This window comes from Cyprinus carpio, chromosome A1, assembly GCF_018340385.1.
Source record: "Cyprinus carpio isolate SPL01 chromosome A1, ASM1834038v1, whole genome shotgun sequence".
Classification (NCBI taxonomy): domain Eukaryota; kingdom Metazoa; phylum Chordata; class Actinopteri; order Cypriniformes; family Cyprinidae; genus Cyprinus; species Cyprinus carpio.
The window spans coordinates 33,427,002-33,453,128 of record NC_056572.1 but is presented as its reverse complement, the minus strand read 5'-3'; the positions used below and the strand labels follow the sequence as shown (position 1 = coordinate 33,453,128).

Genomic DNA, 26,127 nt, shown 5'->3' with positions numbered 1-26,127 from the left:
TTAATAATGAATTTATATAAATGTACATTTTATTTTGATTTTAAATTCAAAATAAATTTAAACATTTAAACGTAATAAATTTAGTCAATCTGAATATCCTCCTTAATTTATACTTAATGTAATTTTAATAATGCATTTTAACAAATCTATACTTGATTTAAATTCTGAATATCCTCCTTAAATTAACAACAAAAATAGTCAATCTGAATATAATCCTTAATTTATACTTAAATGTAATAAATTCAAATAAATATATACTTAATTTAAATTTAATAACATTTTAATTTAATTGAACTTTTAATAATACATTTAAATAAATGAATACATTCAGCAACGGTCAATCAAACCAGACGGCTTCAGAAGAGGACAGACGGACAGAGAGCGAGCGAGCGAGACTCACGGGGCGTTTATGGGCACACTTCTCCACCAGGCTGAAGAATCTCTGCGAGGATCCGTGGAAGTCGCTCTGCTCGTACAGCTCCTCGACGGTGCTCAGTAACTCATAAACAATCACCTTCAGATCAGAGCTGCCCATCGTCTGCACACACCACATGTATGAAGAGCATCAGGAGATAAACACACACTCGATGTGTGTGTGTGTGTGTGTGTGTGTACCTGTATCTGCTGCAGGAGTCTCTCTATGATGGACAGCAGGATGTCCCACGTCACAATCTGCAGCTCTCGGCCGTACTTCTTGATGAGTCGTGAGATCGACAGCACAATCTCGTAGGACACCACCTCATTAGCACAGCTCATGGCCTGGGCACAGAGGTCAGAGGTCAAACACTAGTAGGTCTCATAATATATATGAAAACAGACTGGAGGCAGATTTGCAGACACCTTGTAGAAGGAGGGCAGGACCTGAGCGGGTGTGTTTTTGAGGGCAGAAAGTCTGTGAGCTCCCCACAGCGCCATCCCAACAAAAAACACAGCACCCCTGAGAAGAGCGGCGTCCTCACTGTACACACTACACCAGACACACACACACACTACTAAGAACACTAGAATGGATAACACTACAACAATTCAGCAGTTCAGAACAACACTAATGATATTTCACAACTCTAATCTTAATACAAAAGCAAAAAAATGTTAGTGAAAATCTGCCTTAAAAGGTTAAATATTTATTGATATATAAACATATTAATGTTTACTACACTATTAAAAAAAATTATTATTGTCATTATTTTATATATATATATATATATATATATATATATATATATATATATATATATAATATATATATATATATATATATATATATATGCACACACACATATTAATATATTAACAAAGTAATTATTATGATGGCATTAGTAGTAGTACTAATATTAATAATAATAACTACAATTATATAAAGCAAAAAATTGCTAGTGAAAATCTACCTTTTTTAAAATATAAAAAGAACTATTATTTTTGTTTTTATCAAGTATACAAGTATTGTTGTTGTTATTATTATTATTATTATTATTATGAAGAAGAAGAAGAATTTAAAAATAATATATATTTTATGTATTTATAAATGTGTATATTTAAGGTAATAATAATAATAATAATACATTTATTTATGAATTTATGAGCGTTTTATTATTATTATTATTATTATTAACAGTAATTTTATTTATATAGGGCATTTCTAAGTAGATATTCAAATAAAAATTAGAGAGTAAAGAACAAAAGGAACCAATAAGAAATATAGATTAAAAAAATACAGAATAATAATTAAACTGCTGAAGTTACTGTATTAAACAAAAAGCGTGAAAAACTGTGAAATTGTGAAATGTAACACTATATTTATTAGACTATTGCCACTTACAACTAAACTAAACTTACTAACTAAACCAAGAAAGGGAAAATAAAGTATTTTATTAAAGCTTACTGATCTGTCTTTGTGCTCTTCAGGAGACTACTGTAATGTTCATAATAGCTTCAGACCAAAACTGACTTACGTCGACTGGCTACTGAAACACAAGTCAGTCAGTGAGTACCTCTCCTCCATGATCCGGCACATGGTGTATATGGCACTGTGACCCAGGTGTGTTCCCAACACTTTACGCATCAACTAGAGACACAACCAAACAAAAACAACAACAGAGAGGTCAAAGCATGCGTACGAGCTGCACCATAAATACATGATGTGATATATTAATCTCAACTGAATATTTTTCCAGGTGTACCTTCCAGCAGGATTCACAGAACTCCTTCACGTTAACGGTTCGGCACAGAGTTATGATAAACACCGCCAGAGAGTCAGAGGGCAGACAGTTATAACACACCACAGCGTCCAACACCTGCAGTGCAACCTACACACACGGAGAAACCCATGCAGCTATCACTGATTTTATGGGAATCCTGAAAGACTGAACCAAAGGCCACTGTTTTACCTCAATATCAGTGGAGGAAGTCGTCCGGTTACACAGAAGGCAGATTTTCCTGTGAGAAACAAATCAGTGATGTTAGTGTGTGTGTGTGTGTGTGTGTGTGTGTGTGTGTGTGTGTGTGTGTGTGTGTGTGTGTGTGTGTGTGTGTGAAAACTCACTTATATGTGATTTTCCTTCTCTATTTTGACCAAATCAACATTAAAAAAAAAAAAAATTAAAATTAAACATTGAAATGTTTGGGGTATTTAAGATTTTTTAATGCTTTTGTAAGAAGTCTCTTATGCTCACAGAGGCTGTGTTTATTTGATCAAAAATACAGAAAAAAAAAAACAGTAAAATTGTGAAAAATTATTACAACAAAAAATAACTGTTTACTATTTCAATATATTGTAAAATGTAATTTATTTCTGTGATCAAAGCTGAATTTTCAGCATCATTACTCCAGTCTTCAGTGTCACATGATCCTTCAGAAATCATTCTAATATGCTGATTTGCTGCTCAAGAAACATTTCTTAACATTATCAATGTTGAAAACAGTTGTGCTGCTTCATATTTTTGTGGAAACCATAATACTGTATCTTCTGATGAAAGGAAGGTGCAAAAAACAGCATTTATTTAAAAATCTTTTGTAACATTATAAATGTCTTTATTGTCACTTTTGATCGATTCAGCACATCCTTGCTGAATAAAGTATTTATTTCTTTAAAAAAAAATACAAATTATACTGACCCCAAACATTTGAACTGAAGTGTATATAAAATGTCTACAAGTCAAACTTCAAGCATTCAAGCAGAAGCTTTCAAAAGGTAATGAGAAACGTAAGATCATTTGCGTGTGTTTTCTTACTGGACCATGAGGGACACGTTCTCATCCAGGTAGCAGGAGTTGAATTTGACCAAGTTCACGAGGACATGCAGGAAGTCTGATGACAGACCGATGTCCATCCACAGCAAGACGAACCGAGCAGAGAGGAAACACACACAAACACACATTACAATCTGCATATGACGCTAAACAAACCATTCATTACATGCAAAACAGCAGTGCAGACATTTGTTAAATATCTTCTTTTGTGTTCCACAGGTCAGAGAAAGAAAGTCATATGAGTGAGTAAATGAGTTTCTTTATTCTCTTTAACACAAAAGAAGATATTTTAAAGAATACTGAAATCCAAACGGCTGCCGGTAGCCATTGACTTCCATAGTATTTTTCCCCATACTATGGATGTGAATGGCTACCGACAACTGTTTGTTTCCTAACATTCTTCAAAATGTATTATTTTGTGCCTAGGAAAGAAAGAAACTCATACAGGTTTTGGAACAACTTGGGGGTGAATAATTGATGACAGAATTTTCAGTTTTGGGTGAACGATCCCTTAAAGAACACCAGCAGGTGTGATCCATACCGATCTCCTCCTCTAGGTGGGTGATGTCTTTCCCGTTCTCCGTGAGGGCCTTGAACACCTCCAGTCTCTCGGCCAGATCTTCATTACAGGGCTGATAGTCCAGAATGATCTTAAAGAAGTAGGCTCTGAGCAGACCCAGCCGCTCACCCTGCACATGAAGATCGTGAGGAAAGCGTGAGTGGTGTTCGCCGCCATGATGCACTGTGGTTCGTAAGGTGTTCAAAATGTGCACCTGTCCCTGTATAATGGCTCTCAGCAGCACCAGCACTGCATGACGGGCTTCAGGCGGCTGTTCCGGCTGCATCATGTCCTCCACGGCCTTCCACACGGCCTCCACCGCATGCTGAAACACACACAACACACTCTAGATCCGCTCATCTGCACATACAGGAGCAGGCAGAAGCTTCTCGACGCTCTCACCTCCTCAAACTTCTTGGATTTGGCGAGGTCGCACAGGTGGTTGATGACTCTGATCCGGTGGTGGAGGCTGTACTCTGGAGTGAGTTCCTGAAGGACAGGACGAGAGAGATTACATGAGAAACACGACGTCGATGATGGGAATGATTGATCAGAGCGTTTCTGACCATCAGGATGTCCAGCGTGATGATGAACTCTGACGGTTTGCTCTCGGTCTGTTTGCTGTGGGGCCGAGTCGAACCGAGGCCAAAGATCCCCTTGACCCGGTCCCGCAGAGACTCTTTACTGGGCTGTTTATTCATCTTCACACCTGTGAGAGACCCCGAATGAGAGATACTTCTTTAAAGACACTTTGAAGTATCTCTAAAAACAAAACAATACAAAGTGTAACAAATACTTTAAATTGGTGTATATATTTTTTATTTCTATTATATATATATATATATATATATATATATATATATATATATATATATATATATTATATATATATATATATCAGCAACAATGGCTATATTCATGGCATCATTAACAATATCATTTCAAAACATCATTTACAATAATATATCATTTTCTTAAGAAGCAATCACTTCACTGTACAAAAACATACAAGTAACAACAACAGAACTGATAGAAATCATATTGAATCTTTCAATTTAATCAATGATAAAAACTCTAACATTCTTCCGGGAGAGACCTTTTTTAAAAAAAAAAAAAAAGTCTTAGTATATTCTCTGAGTAAAATATTTTCTTTAAAAATTACAAATAAATCATGAATTCGGTATGTTTTAAAATATTCTATTTTAAATAATCTATCAATTTTTTTTTTTATATGATCAAAGCCTAAACGAATATGAATTATGTTTTAATATTTCACACGTAATTAAAGAAAAATTACACATATACTGAGGGGCCCAGGGCCTCTGAATGCCTGGTAGTGGCTCCCTAGGTCAGAAAAGATTGGCAACTCCTTCTTTTACATAAATAACAGTCTGTTTCACTAATGTATCGCCTCTTTTGGCAGGACAACAATGCACAGAAGTCAAAAGTCTGACACATCTCGTGACAGTTCAGTTCAGTTCATGCACAAAAAAGCGTGCATAAAGCGGACCAATTGACTGTGACAGAGACAACACCTGGAAATAAACAAGCCAAATAAACCGTATAAATACACGCAAATCTCCGCTGTGGTCAAATAAACAAGGCAAAATAAATAAATAAACCAGTATCAATCCATAAACAACAAGCCAATGCATGCAACTAACAAACCCACTGTTATTTACCGTCTGCGAATGATGGATGTGGGATGATAGCGAGAACATATAACTGGTAACTAAAAGATCAAACTGAATCGCTCCCGCTTTATGCATGCATTTGTCACGCAGTATCCCAGGCAGCCCCTGTGCTCTCACCATCCCCTACTGCCCCCCGGAAGTCATGCTTAATACACGGGAATGGACTTCCTACAAAAACACGTCACGTGATAGCTGTCGGCAGGGAATTGTAGTTCTGAGTGCCGCGAGCGCGCCTTCACTTTACACGCGCAGGCGGCGTTGAGAAACTACAAATGATTGTCGCTTATAAAACTTAAGAGTCCGACTCATTTCCGCAAATCGGTTCTTTCGAACAGTTCTTTTTGGGTGAAACCTTTCACACAAACGATTCAGTGATTCATCATTCCGTATATAACCGCTAGGATCCATTCACTGCGATTCAGACAATTTATTGAAAAGATCCGGTTCAAACGAATGATTCATTGAGGAGTCGGACATCGGTATCGACAGCACGAGTAGGGATGTTGTATTCAGGAGGCGTGTTTTAGCAAAACTGAGGTTATGTTTGTGATATAAAGTCAGGTAATGTCATCTAATGTTGTCGCCAGTCCGGAATTTATGTGTTTATATATTCACTCGTTTTTCTGAAAGAATGAACTCTCCGTATTTCACCGATTCAGTAGCTGTATTAGGCACTTGTGCAACTAACACTAAAGGCGAAAGTGCTGTAAATAAAGGAGGAATTCGCAGATTGAGATCCAGAATGGCTCAAGGAATCAAATCAGAAGATGATTCTCCAAACGTGAAAGCAGAAGATCACGAGCAGAGTATTTCTGATGCTCCGCTGCAAACACATGCAGAAACTCCTGCAGGTGAGACGAACTGCACAGCTGGAGCTAAAAACTGTTTTAAATAATATTTTCTAAATATTTTATAATCATTTTTTTCTATAATTTTATTATGAATTCAATTATAATTAAATCATTTATTTTTGTATATAATTTATGCATGTATTTTAATATTATTTTAATTGTTTTTTTGCACAGAGACTATGTCAAGTTGCAATAACACAACCACAAAAGTGAAAAGAGAAGCAGTGGATAAGCAAGCCGCTTTGACGTCACCTAGAAAACCAAGGCGGGGCCGTGTGAAGGTGGAGTATGAGGAGGAGGAAGGGGTGGAGCTAAAGAGGGAGCGCTGGGAGCCACGCGATTGGAGAACACAGCTGTCATTCATCAGGGAGATGAGGAGCAAACGGGACGCTCCCGTGGACCAAATGGGAGCAGAGAAATGCTATGACACCGAGGCCCCGCCTGAGGTGAGCGAGAACCAATCGCAGATCACCTGAGGTAACCGACAGCCAATCAAAATTCTCGGTTCTTTTCTCAGGTGCGTCGTTACCAGGTGCTGATCTCCTTAATGCTGTCCAGTCAAACGAAGGATCACGTGACGGCTGGCGCTATGCAGAGATTACGTGAGCGCGAGCTCAGTGTGGACGCCGTACTCAAGCTGGACGATGAGACTCTGGGTAAACTCATCTACCCCGTGGGCTTCTGGAGGGTAAATGACTCTCATGTGTTCAAATACATGTATGTATAATCAGAGCAATCAAAAACTCACAAACTTCTTCTCAGACAAAGGTGAAGTACATCAAACAGGCCACGGCTCTGATCCAGCAGGAGTTCGGCGGAGACATTCCTGACACAGTGGAGGGTCTGATGCGTCTGCCGGGCGTCGGCCCCAAGATGGCCCACCTGGCCATGGACATCGCCTGGAACCAGGTGTCAGGAATCGGTAGGGAGGAAACTTATATTTTGGCTTAACACAGTGTCTGTCTGTTCTGAATCATATTGCTGCATCTTCTCTACCCAATCAGACATACAGATTTCTCATAATGTTTGATGAAAACTCAAAGAACATTCCTGCCACCAGCTAGAACACCACTGCAACATCCTACATTCTTAAACATTTCAAAACATCCTTTAAACTCCCCATCTCTGTTCACTTTCACACAAGGCTTTTTCAAATCAAAATTTAAAGTTTACCTTTCTAATTTTTAATTTTTGAGTTTTAGATACTGTATTTATACTCATGTCTTTACCTTAAAGGAATAGTTCACCCAAAAATGAACATTTGCTGTTTATTTACTCACCTTCAGAGGCCATCCAAGATGTAGGTGACTTTTTTTTTTTGAGTAGAACAATTTTTAGCTGAAACCGTGGTCCTTGGTGATTCATAAAATGCAAGTCAGAGGCTGCCTGATTTTGAGAATAAAAACAAAGCATATCAAGGAAGATGAAATGAATACCCGTGGCTCCTGACGATATACTGAGGTCTTCTGAAGTGAAACGATCGGTCTGTGTGAGAAACTGAACATTATTTACAGCATTATTACCTGTAACCCAGAGCCTCACACAAGGGAGAAATCTGATTATTTTCCGTGAACTGATTCTTTCGGACAGTTTGTTTCTGGTTCAAAAAACAGATTCACCAGTTTGTTTACATAATCACACAATGATGTAACGTATACACAATTATATTTCGAGTCAGAGTGACTGTCGGACTTCCGAAAGTGCGATTTGATTGAGTAACTTGTAGATCTGTGCTGCTCGAGTCACAAACTGTTTCAGACACTTCAGTCCAAAAGAACCGGTTCAAAAGAATGATTCGTTCGTGAACCAGACATCACTCCGGACCGGTTGCCTGAGGCTCTGGATTACAGGTAATAATTCTGTAAATAATGTTCAGTTTCTTGCACAGACCAATAATTTCGCTTCGTAAGACCTCAATATGTATTCAGGAACCACCGATATTAATTTTCAAAAATGAGAATGGCCTGTGAGTGAATAAATTAACAGCAAGTTAAAATTTTTGGGTGAACTATCCCTTTAAGTGTTATTGTGTGCTCGTGTGTGTGTGTGTGTGTGTGTGTGTGTGTGTGTGTAGGTGTGGACACCCACGTTCACCGAATCTCAAACCGACTCGGATGGACCAAGAAGGAGACCAAGACACCAGAGGAAACACGGAGAGCACTGGAGGAGTGGTTGCCACGGTAACCTCTATTTTCGGTCCTGTTGTTGCTAACGTTCATCTCTACAAGATAGCATCACAACAGTTTTACCCATCTTCTCTCTTCTCACAGAGATCTGTGGAGTGAGATCAACTGGTTGCTGGTTGGTTTCGGGCAGCAGGTGTGTTTGCCCGTCGCTCCGCTGTGCTCTGTGTGTCTCAATCAGCACACCTGTCCCTCCGCCCACCGATCGTCTCCAAACAGGAAGCTCAAATCCAGCCCTGCAAAACCTGCCATTAACGGTCCCGATGACAAACTAGCATCTCCAACAGCACTGGTCAAAGAAGAGCCAGCGGACTCATCCCTGTCTCAGAGGAGGAAGAACACAGCCAAACAGGAAGTGCCAGGAAACCAGCTGACATCAGAAGAAGACGCTCCATCTCTCCTCAAGAAGAGAAGCAGGAGGAAAGGGAGAGCAGGAGCACAGCAGAACTGACCTCTGTCTTCACACCGGACACAAAGGACAGCAGAGACTTCCAATCAGTTTCAAAGTACTGTGTAAATCCAAAACAAATGTCACTTTGATTCGTTTTGTAGGTTTTCTATTAAATAAATTGTAACTAAAATGAAAAACATAAGTGTTTGTGTTTTGTATTAGTTTTATGTTAAATGACATTGTTCAGAAAAGTATACTATCATTTCTATGTGTGTGAGTGTGCCCACAGTACAATACAGAATTGCATATTAGTGTACTTTCTTATAAAAATTATGCTTACCAAGGCTAAAATAACTTCTTTTTTTTATTATTTAATATATTGTAAAATGTGATTGATTCCTGTGATCAAAGCTGAATTTTCAGCATCATTACTCCAGTCTTCAGTGTCACATGATTCTTCAGAAATCATTCTAATATGCTGATTGGCTGCTCAAGAAACACTTCTGATTATTATCAAAGTCCTTAATATTTTTGGTTATTCATATTTTTTCTAGCCAGTGTTCACTATATCCGGTTTAATTTTAAAAACAGATGAAAACTTGATTTAATTCAAGCCTCAACTGTTGTCAACACTAGAGGGCAGAACTGCCAAAAAAAAATGTAAACACTTCACAAATATACACATAAAATCCGTGTTTACTTACACACACACACACATTTGTAAATATGAGAAAAGCACCAGATCACAGTCTCTGATCAGATTACAGTATATTTAGAGTTATGCATTAATTGTACTCATTGTATCCTTTCTGTTTTCTAGCTGAATGCTTTAATTGTTGTGTGTCCTGCAGATCTGCAGCTGAACGTGTGGGCGATCTGGCCTGTTTTAAATGCAGTGGCTCTTTCACAGTCGATCATCCCTGCTGCAGGTCAGCTATGTGTCTGATACTGAATCAGTGTGGCTTAGACGAGCTGATCCCAGATCTGTCCATAAAACACACGTGAAAAGGAAGAGTTCCGCATGGATATCTGTGACTTATCCAACATCTGATCTCTCCAATCCTCTCTCTCTCTCACACACACACACACACACACACACACACACACTTCACAGTTCCTCCGCTCGGTCTCATCCTCTTCCACCTGTTCCGTTCTCGCACTCGCACACTGATGCGTTCCGTGCTCAGATTTTGAACTCAAGAGCCAGACTTTTACTGACTTGTGTTTTTAGACATTATAAGAAGAACGCGTGTCGTTCTAACAGAGTGAACGCCTGTGGGATGCGTGACTGGAGGAACGGCTACTGATTCTGAACTTATTGGACTGTTAGTGGGATGAGGAGAGTCACTTAGTGGAAGACACACTCGAGTAGAGATCTATTTTTAACACGAATTGAAGTGAACGTTTTTGTAACATGCGGGATTTTTTTAAACAAACGGAGGACACGGTTTTACGCACGTAAGGCGTTTAGCGCTCAAGTTTGCGCTCGGATTAAAGAGTTCATTTTGGTTTTATTTAGCTTGTTTTTTATATCTTTATATCACATTTTTAATATTGAATTTGTAATAAAAATCTTTTTTATTGCATTTCGTTTATTCTGTACTATTAAATAAATAAGAAACAACGCCTACAGACTCAGCATGTGGAATAATGCATCCTCCAAAACTTTACTAAAACGAATACTATTATAGAGCAGCCTATATTTGTGTTGTGATTGCACACGTCTGCAGCTGGACATGGCGAACACTCTGGAGAGAGAGATTCTGGAGCGCGAGCTCCGTCCACGGCTGTGTTATGTGACTAAAGGAGATCGTGGGTACGGATTTCATCTGCATGGCGACCGCAACCGAGGAGCGCAATACATCCGCAGGATCGAGCCGGGCTCCCCCGCGGACCTGTCTGGTCTCAGGTCCGGGGACCGGGTGGTGGAGGTGAACGGAGAGAACGTGGAGGGAGAGACGCATCAGCAGGTAACGAGAGAGAGAGAGAGGAGAACCTGTCGGACCACTTCACTGGGATGTGTCTCACAACCTAGTGAGCTGCCTACCTAGACAGCCTTTGGGGCATCATACTGATGAACGTTCCAAATGCGCCTGAAAGTTCCAAAAACGCGCGAGACCCACAGTGCTGTCTATATAGGGATCTCACCATGTTTTGAGACACAGTCAGTGTGTTATATTCCACACTGAGGTAACAGCGCAACGGGTATTTGTTTAAGATTGGATGATTGTGTGTTGATGTTAAGAAAACACTGCAGTCTCGCCTCTGCGAAACCTACAAAACTTTCCCCTCCACCCTTGAATATACACTGGCTACCGTGGAAACCACTGTAAAACCGTAATAAATGGATACGTGGCCTCTTAAAACGGTGCAATAAGTTTACTTTTTACTGTAGCATCTAATGCCAACTTCAAAAATATTTGTATATAAAAGTACTGTTTTGATAGGCCTATAACAGCCTAATATAAAATACCAATACCATGCTGAATGACGTCATATTCGTACCATGGATTTTATATGGTAAGGGAAGGTATACAAGGGAGGAATAATAATAATTCAATGCCTTTGTGTTTCCCAGAGAAACTTTGCATTCAATATCAACACTTTTACATTTGCTCACAAAACTTTTGCATTCCCACAATGAACTTTAATTTTAAACTCAAATCTTTTGTATTTTCTTCCAAGCTTTGTGTTCACTTGAAAAACTTTAGCATTCCCCCGATAAGCTTTGTGTTCATACAGTAAACATTTCCGTTCCCCTGATAAACTTTGCATTCATGTGCAACATTTTTCCATTCCCCCAGTAAAACTTTGCTTTCACATGCAAAACTTTTGTGTTCAGAATTTTTATTTGTTTGCAAAATTTTTGTTTTCTTGTAAAACTTTTACATTCCCTCAGTGAACTTTGTGTTTGCACTGCAAAATTTTTGCAAAAAATGTTTCCATTCGATAAACTTTGTCTGTTTGCAAAGTGTATATTGTACCATGTTCTAAAATTGCATGGTAATACCATGGTACTTTGTTGTATGTTTTAGGGAGTGTTACATTCTGTCTGTCTCTCAGGTGGTTCAGAGGATCCTGGAGGTGGAGCACCGCACCAGGCTGCTGGTGGTGGACCGGGTCACCGAGGAGTTCCTGAAGTTTCATGGTCTGCCGTGTACAGAGGATAGGGCGATTGAGATGGGCTCTCTGTCCTCTCGCTCCTCAGCGGCATCCTCTCCTCGCGCCTCCCCGCGAGACTCCGCCACTCCTCCCTACAGCAGACAGAGCTCAGAGGGCATTTTCATTAATAAGGTGAGAAGACCTCTCATGTGAGTGCTTGCATCTGTGTAAGTGAAACATCCCATCCCCATCAGACTGTAGTCTGTACATCTGAATGTAGTGCCCATACAGTCTCTATCTCTGTATATTGGAGACTCCATGAGAGGAAGTCAAGGAGGAAATCCAGCCCAGAGAGGAGCTGTGAGCTATATTTAGATTGCACTGTACAAAGAATAGGGTTGGGAATCCAGAATTTTATTTATTAAATTTTATTAAAAATACCAGATCTCAGTTATTTTAATGACATCCGTTGTGTTAATGGTTGTTGAATAACTGCATTAATCTGCTAAAATGATATGTGACCCTGGACCACAAAACCAGTCACAAGGGTCAATTTTTTTAAACTGAGGTGTATCCATTATAAATAAGCTTTCCATTGATGTATGGTTTGTTAGGATAGGACAATATTTGGCCGAGATACAACTATTTGAAAATCTGGAATCTGAGGGTGCAAAAAAATCAAAATATTGAGAAAATCACCTTCAGAGTTGTCCAAATGAAGTCCTTAGCAATGCATATTACTAATAATAATACATTTTTGATATATTTACACTAGGAAATTTACAAAATATCTTCATGGAACATGCTCTTTACTTAATATCCTAATTATTTTTGGCATAAAAGAAAAATCATTTTGAACCATACAATGTATTTTTGGCTATTGCTACAAATATACCTGTGCTACTTCTGACTTGTTTTGAGGCCTGGGTTACATATAATGCAAAATAATACAAAGATCATGAATAAATGACATATTTTTAGCCTATTTTCATCTATCACATACAGTGCATTATAAGAAATTATTTATTATTTTCTAAAAAAAAAATAGTTATCAAGTTATCAAAATTGTATTTTTATAAGTATATAAATGAAATTGTGGTCAATTATTTGATTCCTCTTCACAAGTACTAAGAGTCATTAATGGATTCAACTGAAAGCAGAATTGTCATATTTCTTGCTTGATAGAAAATTGGAGAGATAGACTGTAATCTTTATTTGCTGATTCTTAAACCGGATGCATTAATAGTCATTCAGTGTTTGGTGTAATTAAAATGAGCCATGCATTTGCTTTTTTATCAAATTTTTGTGTTAATATTTCATTTAAATGCACAGTTACCACTAAAAATGAAATTCTGTTATCTTTTCCTCACCCTGTTTTTCACCACGTTGTTCTAAACCTGTGCAAATAAATTCAGTGTGCTCTGTTTTGTTAAAGTTAAGTTAATTCTTGAAAAAAAAAAAGTATTCTTGATCTGCTTAATAAGCTTGTATTGTGCATGTGCTTTTCACAGGAACACCAGGGTTTTACAAATAAAATAAAGTCTAGATAAGGTCCAATCAATGGAAATGTGTCATTTAATAGAAGCTAGTCAAATTAGGCACGTGAACATGGACAGGTTGTGTGACATTTTTGAAAACCAAAACTATGCAAAGCAGGGTTATTAAAATAAACATTAACAAAATATTTACAAAAAGTATTTAGTTTATCATTAATACTAAAATGACACCACTGCAAAGAACATCATCTGAACCAGACTAAATGTGGCTTCACATGCAACAAGAATAACCTGACCGCAGTGTGTTTCAGTCAGTTGATAGCATGTAAGACAAACACTCAAACTATAAAAATGTCAATTAACTGATTGCTAATAATATGCATATATTTGAGTTTATGCAAGTTATTGGATACATCTCAAAATATTGAATTTTAGTACAATCAGATTTTTGATTTAAACTGCTTTGAAATCAACCATGGCCAAGATTACAGTATGTATGTGGTAAGACATGAGGGATAAATTTAACACACACACACACACACACACACACACACCTTCCCTCCATCAGGAGCTTCAGTCTGGCTTCATCTAGAAGTGTTTGACTGGAGCTGTCTAAGCTCTTTACTGACCTCGATGTGTCCAGTACAGGTGAGGTGTGTTGACACCTGCTTAGGATCAGCACACAGCAAGAGTCCTGTAAACAACATAATCCAGAGATGGTCAGCTTGCAGTCATGTTATTGTTTGTTTTATTATTAGCTGCAGTGGGATTCAAACCAATCTAACAGTATTGGAGAGCAACTAAACATGTGGCTTTTCCAGTTTTCTCATTTCTTTTATATAAATAAGAGTGTTTCTCATTTTATACATATAAAAAAAAACCTACCTAACTTTTGGCCCAATTTACAGTCTGGATGAGTCAACAAGCTTTTAATCAGTTGTAAAAAAAAATCACACGTAGTGTATGAATGGTACAGCTTCCAATGTTGATGCCATTCAGCTGAAAGGTTTTAAACATGTTTGATATTTAAAACATATTGTTTTTATTTTGTCATGCATCCCCTAGCAACAAGGCACTTGTTTCTGAGCAAGTTTGTTGCATGTACAACGACTTAAAATCTGCTGGTGAGTGACCCTTAGTGCTTGGTTTTTCTCTGTAAACATCTACAAAATCATCAGGTGTATTTGATGCCTAGGATTTTATAATCTGTTCAGATGTTGAAGTTATGTAATGTATTCCAGCAACAGGCACCTCCCCCATCAGGAGTGGACACGCCCTCTTACTGGTGATTGGCTACAAGTGTGTTTCGGTGCTTGGGCCGATCCACATTCAACAGTGTTTCTCAGAAATCGATTAGTGCACCTTTAAGCTTCTTTCTTTTCTGACTCTTAATTCTGATTGGATGAGCCACATTTGATGCGTGTTAATTAGCCAAGTTGCTATGTTGCTTAGCAACCATAAACAGCCTTAAGTTTGGCTAATTAACTAAATTACTTGGTGGAACAATTGTTGGTTCTTTTGTGGTATTACTGTATTGATGTAACTATTTTTATTATATTGCTGTTGTTGTCATTATATAAAAGCAAGAAGCCACTTGAGGTCTCATGATAACAGTGTTTTTACCAGTTCAGGTAGTTTCAAAAACACCCAAAATCACTGTTACCGCCTCTTGTGGTTTATTGATTTAATTTGATTTTATAGATTTATTTATATCTTTATGATTATTGCACCAGTGTAGTGAGTGATAACTTCTACCGAAGTCGAACAGAAGACTAGTTTGACTGTGGTTTCACTCATTTAAATTATGAGTAGGTTGTTTCTTGGCAAACAACAGTTTCAAAGCAGCTTCCCCAAACACTGGCATTTGACCACAAACTCAACACAAACAATACTGACATTCACACGCTGGACCGCTGAAGCAGACGTGTGCACAGAAACACCAACCACAGATGTTCAGCTTCATTGTGGAGGACGAGATATTCAGCTGAATGTCTACTTTACTGTCTTCTCGTAGAGTCCCAGCAGCGCTGGAGGAGTAATGAACGGCTCTCCACTCTACAGAGCTCATGCCCGTCTGTCGTCACCCGTGTTTCTGCCTCTGCCATCACCCGGTGAACACAAGACTGAACCGGAGACCGAACCCTTCACCAAACTCACTGTGGAGTCCAGCGTCACCCCCGAGCCTGAACATGAGACTGAACCGGTGCGTGACCTCAGCACTGACCTCAGCGTATCAGAGACCAGCACACAGGTGAGTTTCAGCAGCAGGGTCTTCATGACGGAGCTTATTATGTGGTGCGGATTGAAACTGAAGGACCTGTAACCCATAAGTAACTCAGTTAGTGTTAGTATTGGTAGGTATTTTGTATTTTAAAGTGCAGTTAGTTTGAATAGACTCTCTACTGCTCAGGCTGCATTTATTTGATAATACAGTAAAAACACTAATATTTTGAAATTTTATTATAATTTAAAATAACTGTTTTCCATTTGGCTATATTTTAATATGTTTTCAGTGTCACAAGATCCTTCAGAAATCACTATAATATGCTGATTTGCTGCTCAAGAAACATTTCTTATTATAATCAATGTTTAATACAGTTGTGCTGCTTCATATTTTTGTGGAAATGTGATGCATGTTATTTCCCAGGATTCTTTGATGAATATAAAGTTCAAAAGAACAGCATTCATTTGAAGTAGAAATCTTTAATAACATTATAAATGTATCTACTGTCACTTTTAATCAATTTAATGCATCCTTGCTGGAATAAAAGTATTCTTTAAAAAAAAAAAAAATAATTAATACAAATAAATAGATAAAATAAAATAAATAATATTTTATCAAATAAAATATATATATATATTTAACAACCAAAAATCAATAATATCTCACTGACCCCAAACTCTTGAATGGTAGTGTATAGTAGGTAAACTATATTTGGAAGCCTTAAAGGTACAGTAACAAAATCAGCTGGTTTATCAGACTTAATTACAGCTGGAGTTTTGTTTTGTTTTGTTTTTTTGCACAAGAAACCTTAACTTACATTATACACTGTGAAATATGTGCTTCATTAACATGAAAATGAGGTAAAAAATAGATTGTTGAAGCACTTTTTGCAGTACAGGTGGACCTCAGGAAACATCAAATGCTATAAAAAATAGATCTGATGCCTTTAAGTGAAACTACATTTGCATCTGTCTCTTTTCTTTCATTTGCTGTCCTCATCTTCTCTCTCTCTCTCTCTCTCTGTGTGTGTGACCTTAATTCTCATTTACCTGCTTTTTGTTCCCACTCTCTGGTCCTGGGTGTCTGATTTCTGGGTATTTTCCCAGAATTCAGTGAGGGTGTTGTTTGTGTGTGTTTGTGCGGGATTAGATTAAGCAGCGTCTCAGCCTCAGGAGCTGAAGCACATGTGTGTGTAAGGCGAGGTTCTTCAGTCACTCTACCCCATGGGACACAAACAGACACCACCCTTGTATTGTCTCAGAACAGGAAGTGACATGGTGTCTCACAGAATGTCCTTATTCCTGTTGGGCGTGTTTCACTTCTTGAAGGAAATGAGCCAATGGTCACGCACACATGCCCAGGGTCGTGCAAATATCATATAATACAGCATATGATATCAGACAGGACCATTTGTTCCTCTCTCTTTGGCCATAAACTTTGCGCAAATACAGACGTGAATGCCTGGTAAAGATCCTGCAGGAATAGAGACTTGTTGAATGTGTATTTTTCTTGGTACTTCAGTACTTCAGTGGGTGATAGTTTTCTTCTGCCATATGTGTCATTAAACCAGATGTGTCATTATTAAAGCACTAATTGACCTGAATGAGAAAATAGACTGTAGAAGAAGAAAACAGACTGTTAATATTGATGTCCTCTATGGCGCCCCTTATGGCAACACTGAGAATGCAACACCTCAACATAGTTAAAAATAAAATATTTATAATATTAATGAAATGCGGTTTTGCATGTTAATATTTTTACTTTGCGTATCAGAAAGTTGTTTATGCATTTTAATTAAAAAAGGCTAATTTATTTAAGGGGTCATATGACATTGCTAAAAAAAAGAACATTAATTTGTGTATCTGGTGTAATGCAATGTGTTTATGCGGTTTAAGGTTCAAAAAACACATTATTTTCCACACACTGTACATTATTGTTTCTCCTCTATGCCCCACCTTCTGAAACGCGTCAATTTTTACAAAGCTCATCATTCTGAAAAGCAAGGTTTGCTCTGATTGGCCAGTTATTCAGTGCATTGTGATTGGCCGAATGCCTCAAGTGTGTGACGGAAATGTTACGCCCCTCACCATAATGTGATGCTGTGTGTCCTGGCGCAACGAGATTGCATTGCGTTGCATCACGCCATGTACACATAAAACCATGTCTGCATTTGTGATCGGAGAAACGACAAACAACAAGTTCTACTCTACACTGATCAAAACTCACGTTTGAATCATCAGTGGCCAATTCTTTAAATATGAAAACGTACTTACAGGCTGTGAGTCAGCATTATATGTCAGAATACCTGCATTGTAGGCTACTCTTCCAGAAAATAGTCCCTGTCCTTCGTAAAAATCCATTGCACACACACAAATATTTGGGTTGAACTGTTCTGTTACAACAGTGTTGTAAATAAAACTTAACCACTGATTTCTAGTTGTGTCCTCTTTTGAAGGCCAAACAAAGTAGTTTTGATTTCACAATGAAACACATGGCGTCTCTACGACATGACGGCAGTGGCAGCATCAACACTACAGCGAGAATAAAAGTTGCGCCTTCTTTCTTTGCGTGACCATTTGGGCGGTGTTATGCAAATCTTCCCACACAGTGACGTTGACATGTGGGGTCGTGTTTAAACGAGGCGTTTAAGGAGGGCATGGACGAGTCTTAACTTTTATAAAGAATATATTGTTGGGTTTGAGACTTTAGTCTTTGCAACTTTAGGGATCTTATCTATTCACGAACAGCTTGTAATACTCCATAGAAAAAGAAAAACTTGAAATCGCTTCATATGATCCCTTTATATTTAGTGAAATAAATGATCCTAAACCAGTGCATAAATAATGTAATGTAATGGGAGATAGTGATACCAAAAAATATTTCTAATTAAAAACAAATTTTTGCTAGTGACTTCCTGTGTACACAACTCAAGGCAAATTAATTGTCAAAAATAATTATAACAAATAACCACAATTGTGTATTTAAGTGAGATAAATGAACCTACAAATTCAAATTCTTAAGAAATTTGTATTAGAAGACAGTCTTACCATTAAATGTTTATGATCAAATTCAAAAAACATTTTTTTAAGTGAATTGCTGTGAACTGAAGGCAAATTAATTTTCTGAATTAATTATAAAACAAAAGTAAAACTGTTTTTATTTATACAATTAGTGATAAATGAGTATAGATGATTGCATAAAAAATATGTAATGGAAGATAGTTTTAACATTAAATATTTGTAACTAAATAAAAAAAAAATTGTGAGTGATTAGTTTTTAACTAATTATAAAAATAACCACAACTGTTTGACATATAAAGTGTTTGTAATTGCGTTCACTTAGTATTTGAATGGCTGTACTGGTAACACTTGTAATGTGAAACTTGTTGCTTATTTTTAATTATTTGTTAATAAATACTAGCGCATCTGGACCTTTGACTAAATTGCATGAAGTCTGACCCATAATGCAGCTAATTCTGGCCAAGAACTGCCCACTTAGACAGGAAGTGGATCATCTGACCAACTCTGACCAACATCTGAAAATAAAGGGATAGTTTACCCAAAAATGGTTTGTTTAAACCAAACAGTTGTCGGTAGCCATTGACTTCTATTGACTTCTATTGAAGTCAATGGCTACCAGCAACTCTTTGGTTACCAACATTCTTCAAAATGTTGTGTTTAATACAAGAACTTGAGTGTGAGTAAATGATGACAGAATTTTAGGGTGAACTATCCCTTTAAATTGACTCATTACCTAATGTTGGAGCTAAAAGAGTCCGTTTTCCTGTTTTGTTGACCTAAACTTCCTCTCAAGTTCATTACTGTTCTTGTGTTCCTTTTCTCTCTCCAGGAGGAGACGCTTTCAGAGGTGGATGTGGTAACGAAGGACCTGCGTCCGCGCTTGTGTCACATGACCATCGGCGAGCAGGGCTACGGCTTCAACCTGCACTGCAAGAAGTCGCACGTGGGTCAGTACATCCGCTCGGTGGACCCCGACTCTCCGGCGGAGCACGCGGGTCTGAGGCCCAGAGACCGGCTCATCGAGGTGATCGGACGGGATTACTCCAGACTCGATTAGCCCAGATTAGCAGCACTGGATTAGATTAAATTAGATTTCTGGAGAGAGGCAGATTACGTAAATGAAGAGAAACACCTGGTTCATCCACTCCTTGATGAGAGGATCCTGTTTTAGAGCAAAGTGCTTGTGTGTGTGTGTGTGTGTGTGTGTGTGTGTGTGTGTGTGTGTGTGTGTGTGTGTGTGTGTGTGTGTGTGTGTGTGATGGCGTGATCGTCAGAGAGAGTAAATCCATCCTAATGGATTTAATTTGCATCCGTTTTCTGTAATTATCACAGACTGATCACTAATTATGACTGACAAACAGTGTTCAATTCACTCAGCAGTGTTTGTCTCTGACTGCATTTGAAAATCATTAGCAAAAAACTAAAATACAGTCAATAATTAAACACACTAGTTATTGTTAAAGGGTTAGTTCACCCAAAAATGAAAATTCTGTCATTAATTACTCACCCTCGTGTCGGTCCTTCATTCATCTTCAGAACACAAATGAGGATATTTATCTAGTTCTGTTGCTCCCAATTGGGGGAGGGGGGGCAGGGGAGAAAATAATAAATAAATCATAATTTAATAATATATATTATCAGTCAATTTAAAATAATAAATTATTATTATTATTATTATTATTATTCACTATGATGAAACAATTATTATTATCATTATTAGCTTTATTAGAAAGTCAGTGACAAACCTTTTATTATTTCAGATAAAAACACACTTCCTCCTGTATGAACGTCAGGACGCCTCACAGACTTTCACGTGCGTTACATCACAAAAATGTCAGATGAAAGTCTGTTATGTAAGGCTTCTTCAAAGAGAGGAAGAGGAAGAGGAAGTTCCACAGAAAGTGAAAGTAACGCGGCCTCAGACTCCACCTGCTGGACAAATACTGACCAACAATTATTATGTATTGAGACAAAAGATTTATATACATCATTTAATTTAACAATCTAATATATAAAAATAAATTATGTTTAGTGTATTATAATGTAATAAATTAGTATAACTAACACGAAAACAAATAATGCAGTGTAATATTATAATATATCACTATGTAAAATAAAAAATAATGATTTAATGATGATAATGATAATGATGCTAATGATAAAATCATTAAATATAATGATATTATTACATTATTATGTAATATAAAAATAGTATATTCCCATATTATGATTTAATAACTAAACATATAAATAATGATATAATAAATAAAAAAATAGTTCAGTATAGTTGTGTATGTTGTGCTGTTCTATCTAGATATGTATAGGTTCAGCCTCTCTCGTTTTTATTTTAGGTGTAGCTTGTGTAGTTTGGTGTATTGGGGTTCAATTAAGGCCTGAAATGTAATCTTGCAAACTGTTTAGTACAGGAAGTGTGCAAGTTAGTATGCAGTTAGAGTCAGCTCTCTCTACGGTGTGTCTCATATATCCAGGTGAACGACACGAGCATCGAGGGTCTGCGTCACGCGGAGGTGGTGGCGTTGATCAAAGCGGGCGGCACAGAGACCCGCCTGCTGGTGGTGGATCCCGAGACAGATGAGCTCTTTAACCGACTGGGTATCGTGCCCACATCTATTCATCTTAAAGGTACAGCACATGTTTTTGCATGTAGAGTACATTAACAGAAATTTTATATACGTGTCCGGGGAGTTCTGGGAAAGTCCACAGAAGGAAACTAAACTTAAAATAACATGACTAAACCCTTTATAACTATTAGGAAAGTTTATGCAAAACACGTCTGATGCTGTATGCAAACATTTGTAATGTTCAGTGCACATAGAAACTAGTCCTATTTCATAATAACTAGGTGGCGTGTCAGTAATCATCTCTTTCAAACAGAGGACTGTGTGGACGGGCCAGTCATAGAGAGTCCTAAAGCGACGTGTCCAACCACACGCAGCACGGTCCCAGACGCCCCCAAGATCTCTCCACCAATCATCAACATCACACTAACTGACCCAGCAATCAGCAACGGCTCCCCAAGACACGAGAGTCACAGAAGCTCCTCCTCTCGATCCACTTTATCAGAGACGAGCGCCGAAATCAGCAGCTTTGACAGCAGCAGCAAGGTGTGTGCAAGTAAAATCACTGTAACATACCTCGAGTGGCTTACTTTTTATTTATTTTTTCTAAATGTTGTACAAAAACAATGTCCAAATATTTTATTATTATTAATAGAATTATTAATATAGTTGTTGATGATGATGATAATAATAATAATACTGTATTAATATTATATATATATATATATATATATATATATATATATATATATATATATATATATATATATATATATATATATATATAATTAATATTATTATTGATGTTGTTGGTAACAACAATAATAATAATTTTATATATTATATTATATTATTATTAATTTATAATTTATTAATATGGAATGTTATTAATGTAATAATTTTAATAATATAATTTTACAATATCAAAATATTGTATATTGCATATATATTATTAATTAAACTAAGTAGTTATTATTATTATTATTATTGTGGATGTTTTTGTTGTTATTAATACTAATATTAATAACATTATTATTGTTGTTGTTGATGGTAACAATAATACTACTGCTAATAATAATAACAATATAATTAGATATATTGTTAATAATAATTATTATTATTAATAACTAAACACTAATGTAAAATTGTGAAAATAATGGGAAGACAAGCGCTGGACTGCGGCATTGGGGAAATATATCTATTTATTTTTCAGAATGAGCATTTGGAAAGGAAAATATATTTCCCAAGCTTTACTGAGTAGAACCTGGAAGTAGTTCATTATAGTAAAAAACATGTATGATAATCTTTATTTTTTGCTTAGAAAAAAATGAAATTAATTAAATTTAAAGCTGTATTACACTTTATTTTTTTGATGCTTGAAACCCCCTTTTCGTCTTTGACCCAATAATAATGGCATTAATATAAAATATATATTTTATTAATTAATTCATTCAAATCATAATAATAATAATAATAATAATAATAATAATAATTAACAAAAGCAGCAAAATGTGAAATGAAACGTAATGTGCAAAGCAGGTATGGAAGGAAATATTTACTGTAATGTTTCATAATGTGAGCTAAGATTATTAATCTGATGGAATACTTAAGAGGAATGATTTATTTTGATTAAAACAATAATGCATGCAAATTAAACCCCGTGTTGTGTTTTCACAGCTCACAGATTCTGACCATCACTCCAGCGATGACGCACGTAAACCAGAGCGAGATGTGAAATCTGAGGATCCGTTCCGGGAGAGCGGTCTGCAACTGAGTCTGACCGCGGCGGAGGCCAAGCAGAAAGCCCAGGCCAAACGGCCCAACAAGAGAGCGCCCCCTATGGACTGGAGCAAGAAACAGGAAATCTTCAGCAACTTCTGAGCAGCGCACACATCAGAAAGTTCACCTTAGTTGTAGACAGGTTCCACGACACACAAACCAAATACATGCAGCTTAGACCAGATTAGATCAACCTCCTGAATTTATCAAAAAAGGATGAGTTTGGATTCAGGCTGATGTGTGTTAAATGCAAATCTGAAAGTATGTTTTGAACAGAAATGCAGCGGTTTGGACATCATGTTAAGGGTTTAACAGAGCTTAATTCTGCATTTTGTTACTAGCGAGTGTTCCACAATTAGCCAGTTGGTTATTTCACCCAATAATGCACAAGTTCCGTTCTTGAAGTCGCTTTCCTGCCATCACATTTCTTCTCTTTCTCAGAGATACTTATGCAACAGCGGTTTCCACAGACCAGAAAATAAGGAAGGAATGAAAAGAGAGTAAGAAAACGTCATTACAAGGCAGAAACAGTAAGAAGGAAAGACATACTGAAGGAAAGGTAAAGAGAAAGTGTAATTGCAATAGTTAAAGTCAACGAAAGACGTCAACCGAACATCGAGATGAGAAGCCAAAGGTTATAGGTTTAAATCCCTGAAGAAAGAAGTCAGGATCTTGCACTATTAAGAGAAGATTTACAGTAAGAAGAACCGTGGAAGAGAAGGTTCAGTTAGAGATCTTTAGACAGTAAACACCTGTGACCAGAGCACATCATCTTTATGCTAATATTAAGGCTGGGCGATATGGTCAAAAAACTTATTATGATAAAAAAATTCAAATCTATGATTATCACAGTAAATTTCAGTTCTTTATTTCTTTCAAGCTTTTGGATTTTTGCTCCTGAAGTGAAAGTTGTAGAAACCGGACCATTAATTGTGGTTTTAAACTACACTTTATGATCAGAACGTGACAGACACTTCACGCTTTTGAATTCTTTACACTTTTCCAGTCATTTTTTCTTAACAAAATAAATATCTTAATTAATTTCTTATTTTCTGCATTTTCTAATGAGTGATATTGTTTCAAGTCATGAAACAGGTTTGTGTCGCCTGACTTTTACGCATATCTTAAACAGTTTGCAGTGCAGGCTGCAATATTAATAATATTACTTTTTTTTTTTTCTTAGAAATGCATATTTGACAGTAGCTTGAGTTAGGATGCAGATCAAAAAAATATGTTTATTATCAAAAACATCTGTAAAAACTGTAACCTCATTCTTACATGGTGAAATTTAATTATTCTGACTGTTTTATCAAAATTAACCACTGGTCTTCCATAGTAGCATATATTTAGATCATGATAACCACAGTTAAAACCACTCATACAGCACCTCAAATACCATGGTAAAAATGTAACTAAATGGTTTCTAGGTATTTATATGAAAAACAGTAGCCTTTAGTATAAGTGCACACACGTTATAATCACAACAAAACTGTAATTATATAACATTACTCCTTTAATACATGTCTAAATTAATAATATAATAAAATTCGATATTAATATCCCACCTTTCCATACAGTTAGTGTTACTACGTTAATCCTTTGTAAATGATGCAGATAAAGGATTAGTGCTGTTTCGTTGCGTTTTTGGCGCATAAACATTATATCCAACATTTAATGAACTCTTGTTATCGTTTTATCAAGGAAAATTATATCGCAATAATTATTGTTATCGTTTTATCGCCCAGCCCTAACTATAAATCCTCACAATATTCACTACTAGCAGACATAGTTACAGTTAAACTGAATAATCTTTAGATCGCAAATCGCGAACTTATGCACTATTACATGACATTTTGTAGTATAAATAGTGCTAGTGCGTTCGCACTGAAAATACCAAAAAGAAAAAAAAAGGGGGGGGGGGGGGCACTTGAAATACCCGGATGATGCACTTAACCGAAAATAAAACTGCGTCCGAAATCGCGTACTGAGTAGGAACTACATTTGAATTTGAATTTAGCCTAGGAATTCCAAACGGCTTTTTTGCGCCCTTGAAGGGCACTTCGGAAAGTTCCAAACAACAATGAACAACTGAATCCCTTCACGAAGGGCCCTTCCAATAGTACGTCAGAGAAGGGAACATGCTAACATCATGGAAGTGATTTCCATTTGTGATCTTGTCAGGAGATCTTGCGATGCTTTTTAAAGCGAAGTTTGAGTTGATTTCAATTTCACATACAAACGTAAGTAGAATAGGCTAATAGTGCTGTCAAATGATTAATCGCGAATAATCGCATCCAAAATAAAAGTTTTTGTTTACATAATATTTGAGTGTGTACTGTGTTTATTTATTTTGTATATATAAACACACACATATACAGTATATATTTTAAATATATATACATATATTCATTTATATATTTATATTATTGTATTTTATATTATAGATAAATATATTTGATATATAAACAACATAGTTTTTTTTAAATACATACATTCATGTGTTTGTATTTATATATACATAATATACACAGTATACATATTATGTAAACAAAAACTTTTATTTTGGATGCGATTAATCGCGATTAATCATTTGACAGCACTACTAATTACATTTGTCTAGTTTAATATAATACAAAATATTTTTCATCAGTGATAGAAAAATTAAAGATGGTAGTGTAAGCAAGTTTGAAAAAGTTATAGAATAAAATAAGAAGAAGAAGAAGAAGAAGAAATAATTATTTGCAATGACTGATGGAGTGCTGAATGCTGCACGCACACGCAGCGTTGTCAAGGTAACATTTGCTCAGTCATTCCCTTAGTCAAGGTAGTTCAAAACACTTGTAGAAAACAGTAATGCCCTGCACCCTTCAAAGAACACACTTCAAGGGCTCTGTAGGACCTAGCTAGGGATGCTCACTTCCATTTGGAATTCGCCCTATGGGTAGTATGAATAAAATTCAGATGTGCTACATCCGCCATGTTGTAACTATCACATGATCTA

At 36.7% G+C, this 26,127-nt stretch overlaps 3 protein-coding genes across 13 annotated transcripts in view; 2 read left to right on the top strand and 1 right to left on the bottom strand.

The window, feature by feature from the left end:
• Nucleotides 1-5,644, bottom strand: part of LOC109106409 (tuberin-like) — a 46,176-nt gene extending 40,532 nt beyond the window's left edge. For 4 of the 9 annotated variants that reach the window (XM_042763508.1, XM_042763542.1, XM_042763548.1 and 1 more), the window contains exons 1-12: nucleotides 5,490-5,644; nucleotides 4,374-4,516; nucleotides 4,210-4,296; nucleotides 4,022-4,132; nucleotides 3,790-3,937; nucleotides 3,231-3,348; nucleotides 2,388-2,436; nucleotides 2,181-2,306; nucleotides 1,953-2,065; nucleotides 841-967; nucleotides 616-759; nucleotides 401-538 (exon numbers count right to left, since the gene is read on the bottom strand). In XM_042763508.1, coding sequence (XP_042619442.1) covers nucleotides 401-538; nucleotides 616-759; nucleotides 841-967; nucleotides 1,953-2,065; nucleotides 2,181-2,306; nucleotides 2,388-2,436; nucleotides 3,231-3,348; nucleotides 3,790-3,937; nucleotides 4,022-4,132; nucleotides 4,210-4,296; nucleotides 4,374-4,508 — 1,296 coding nt within the window. In that variant the 5' untranslated portion in view covers nucleotides 4,509-4,516; nucleotides 5,490-5,644. The other 5 variants (XM_042763533.1, XM_042763569.1, XM_042763556.1 and 2 more) reach the window with 3 other exon arrangements.
• A 164-nt stretch (nucleotides 5,645-5,808) lies between these two features.
• nthl1 (nth-like DNA glycosylase 1) lies at nucleotides 5,809-9,118 on the top strand. Of its 3 annotated transcripts, XM_042763582.1 has the most exons (7): nucleotides 5,915-6,062; nucleotides 6,161-6,352; nucleotides 6,527-6,798; nucleotides 6,870-7,040; nucleotides 7,115-7,274; nucleotides 8,427-8,532; nucleotides 8,623-9,118. In XM_042763582.1, the coding sequence occupies exons 2-7, from the start codon at nucleotides 6,244-6,246 to the stop codon at nucleotides 8,984-8,986; spliced, it is 1,182 nt and encodes a 393-aa protein (XP_042619516.1). In that variant the 5' UTR covers nucleotides 5,915-6,062; nucleotides 6,161-6,243; the 3' UTR covers nucleotides 8,987-9,118. The 3 variants fall into 3 exon arrangements, with proteins under 3 accessions (XP_042619521.1, XP_042619516.1, XP_042619511.1); XM_042763577.1 differs by having other exon boundaries at nucleotides 5,919-6,352; XM_042763587.1 differs by lacking the exons at nucleotides 8,427-8,532; nucleotides 8,623-9,118 and adding an exon at nucleotides 8,095-8,358 and having other exon boundaries at nucleotides 5,809-6,352.
• Nucleotides 9,119-10,067: 949 nt separating this feature from the next.
• On the top strand, nucleotides 10,068-25,449 carry LOC109066715 (Na(+)/H(+) exchange regulatory cofactor NHE-RF2-like). The gene is made up of 7 exons (XM_042763490.1): nucleotides 10,068-10,896; nucleotides 11,990-12,220; nucleotides 15,539-15,775; nucleotides 19,598-19,792; nucleotides 21,258-21,411; nucleotides 21,664-21,893; nucleotides 23,025-25,449. Exons 1-7 carry the CDS (start codon nucleotides 10,663-10,665, stop codon nucleotides 23,226-23,228), a joined length of 1,485 nt encoding a protein of 494 aa, XP_042619424.1. The 5' UTR covers nucleotides 10,068-10,662; the 3' UTR covers nucleotides 23,229-25,449.
• Nucleotides 25,450-26,127: the final 678 nt, after the last annotated feature.

Coding starts and splice junctions, on each gene's coding strand:
- nthl1 (XM_042763577.1), top strand. CDS start 6,076: ATGTTGTCGCCAGTCCGGAATTTATGTGTTTATATATTCACTCGTTTT. Junction 6,353..6,526: donor ACATGCAGAAACTCCTGCAG/GTGAGACGAACT, acceptor TTTTTTGCACAG/AGACTATGTCAAGTTGCAAT. Junction 6,799..6,869: donor ACACCGAGGCCCCGCCTGAG/GTGAGCGAGAAC, acceptor TTCTTTTCTCAG/GTGCGTCGTTACCAGGTGCT.
- LOC109066715 (XM_042763490.1), top strand. CDS start 10,663: ATGGCGAACACTCTGGAGAGAGAGATTCTGGAGCGCGAGCTCCGTCCA. Junction 15,776..19,597: donor TATCAGAGACCAGCACACAG/GTGAGTTTCAGC, acceptor TTCTCTCTCCAG/GAGGAGACGCTTTCAGAGGT. Junction 21,894..23,024: donor GCTTTGACAGCAGCAGCAAG/GTGTGTGCAAGT, acceptor GTGTTTTCACAG/CTCACAGATTCTGACCATCA.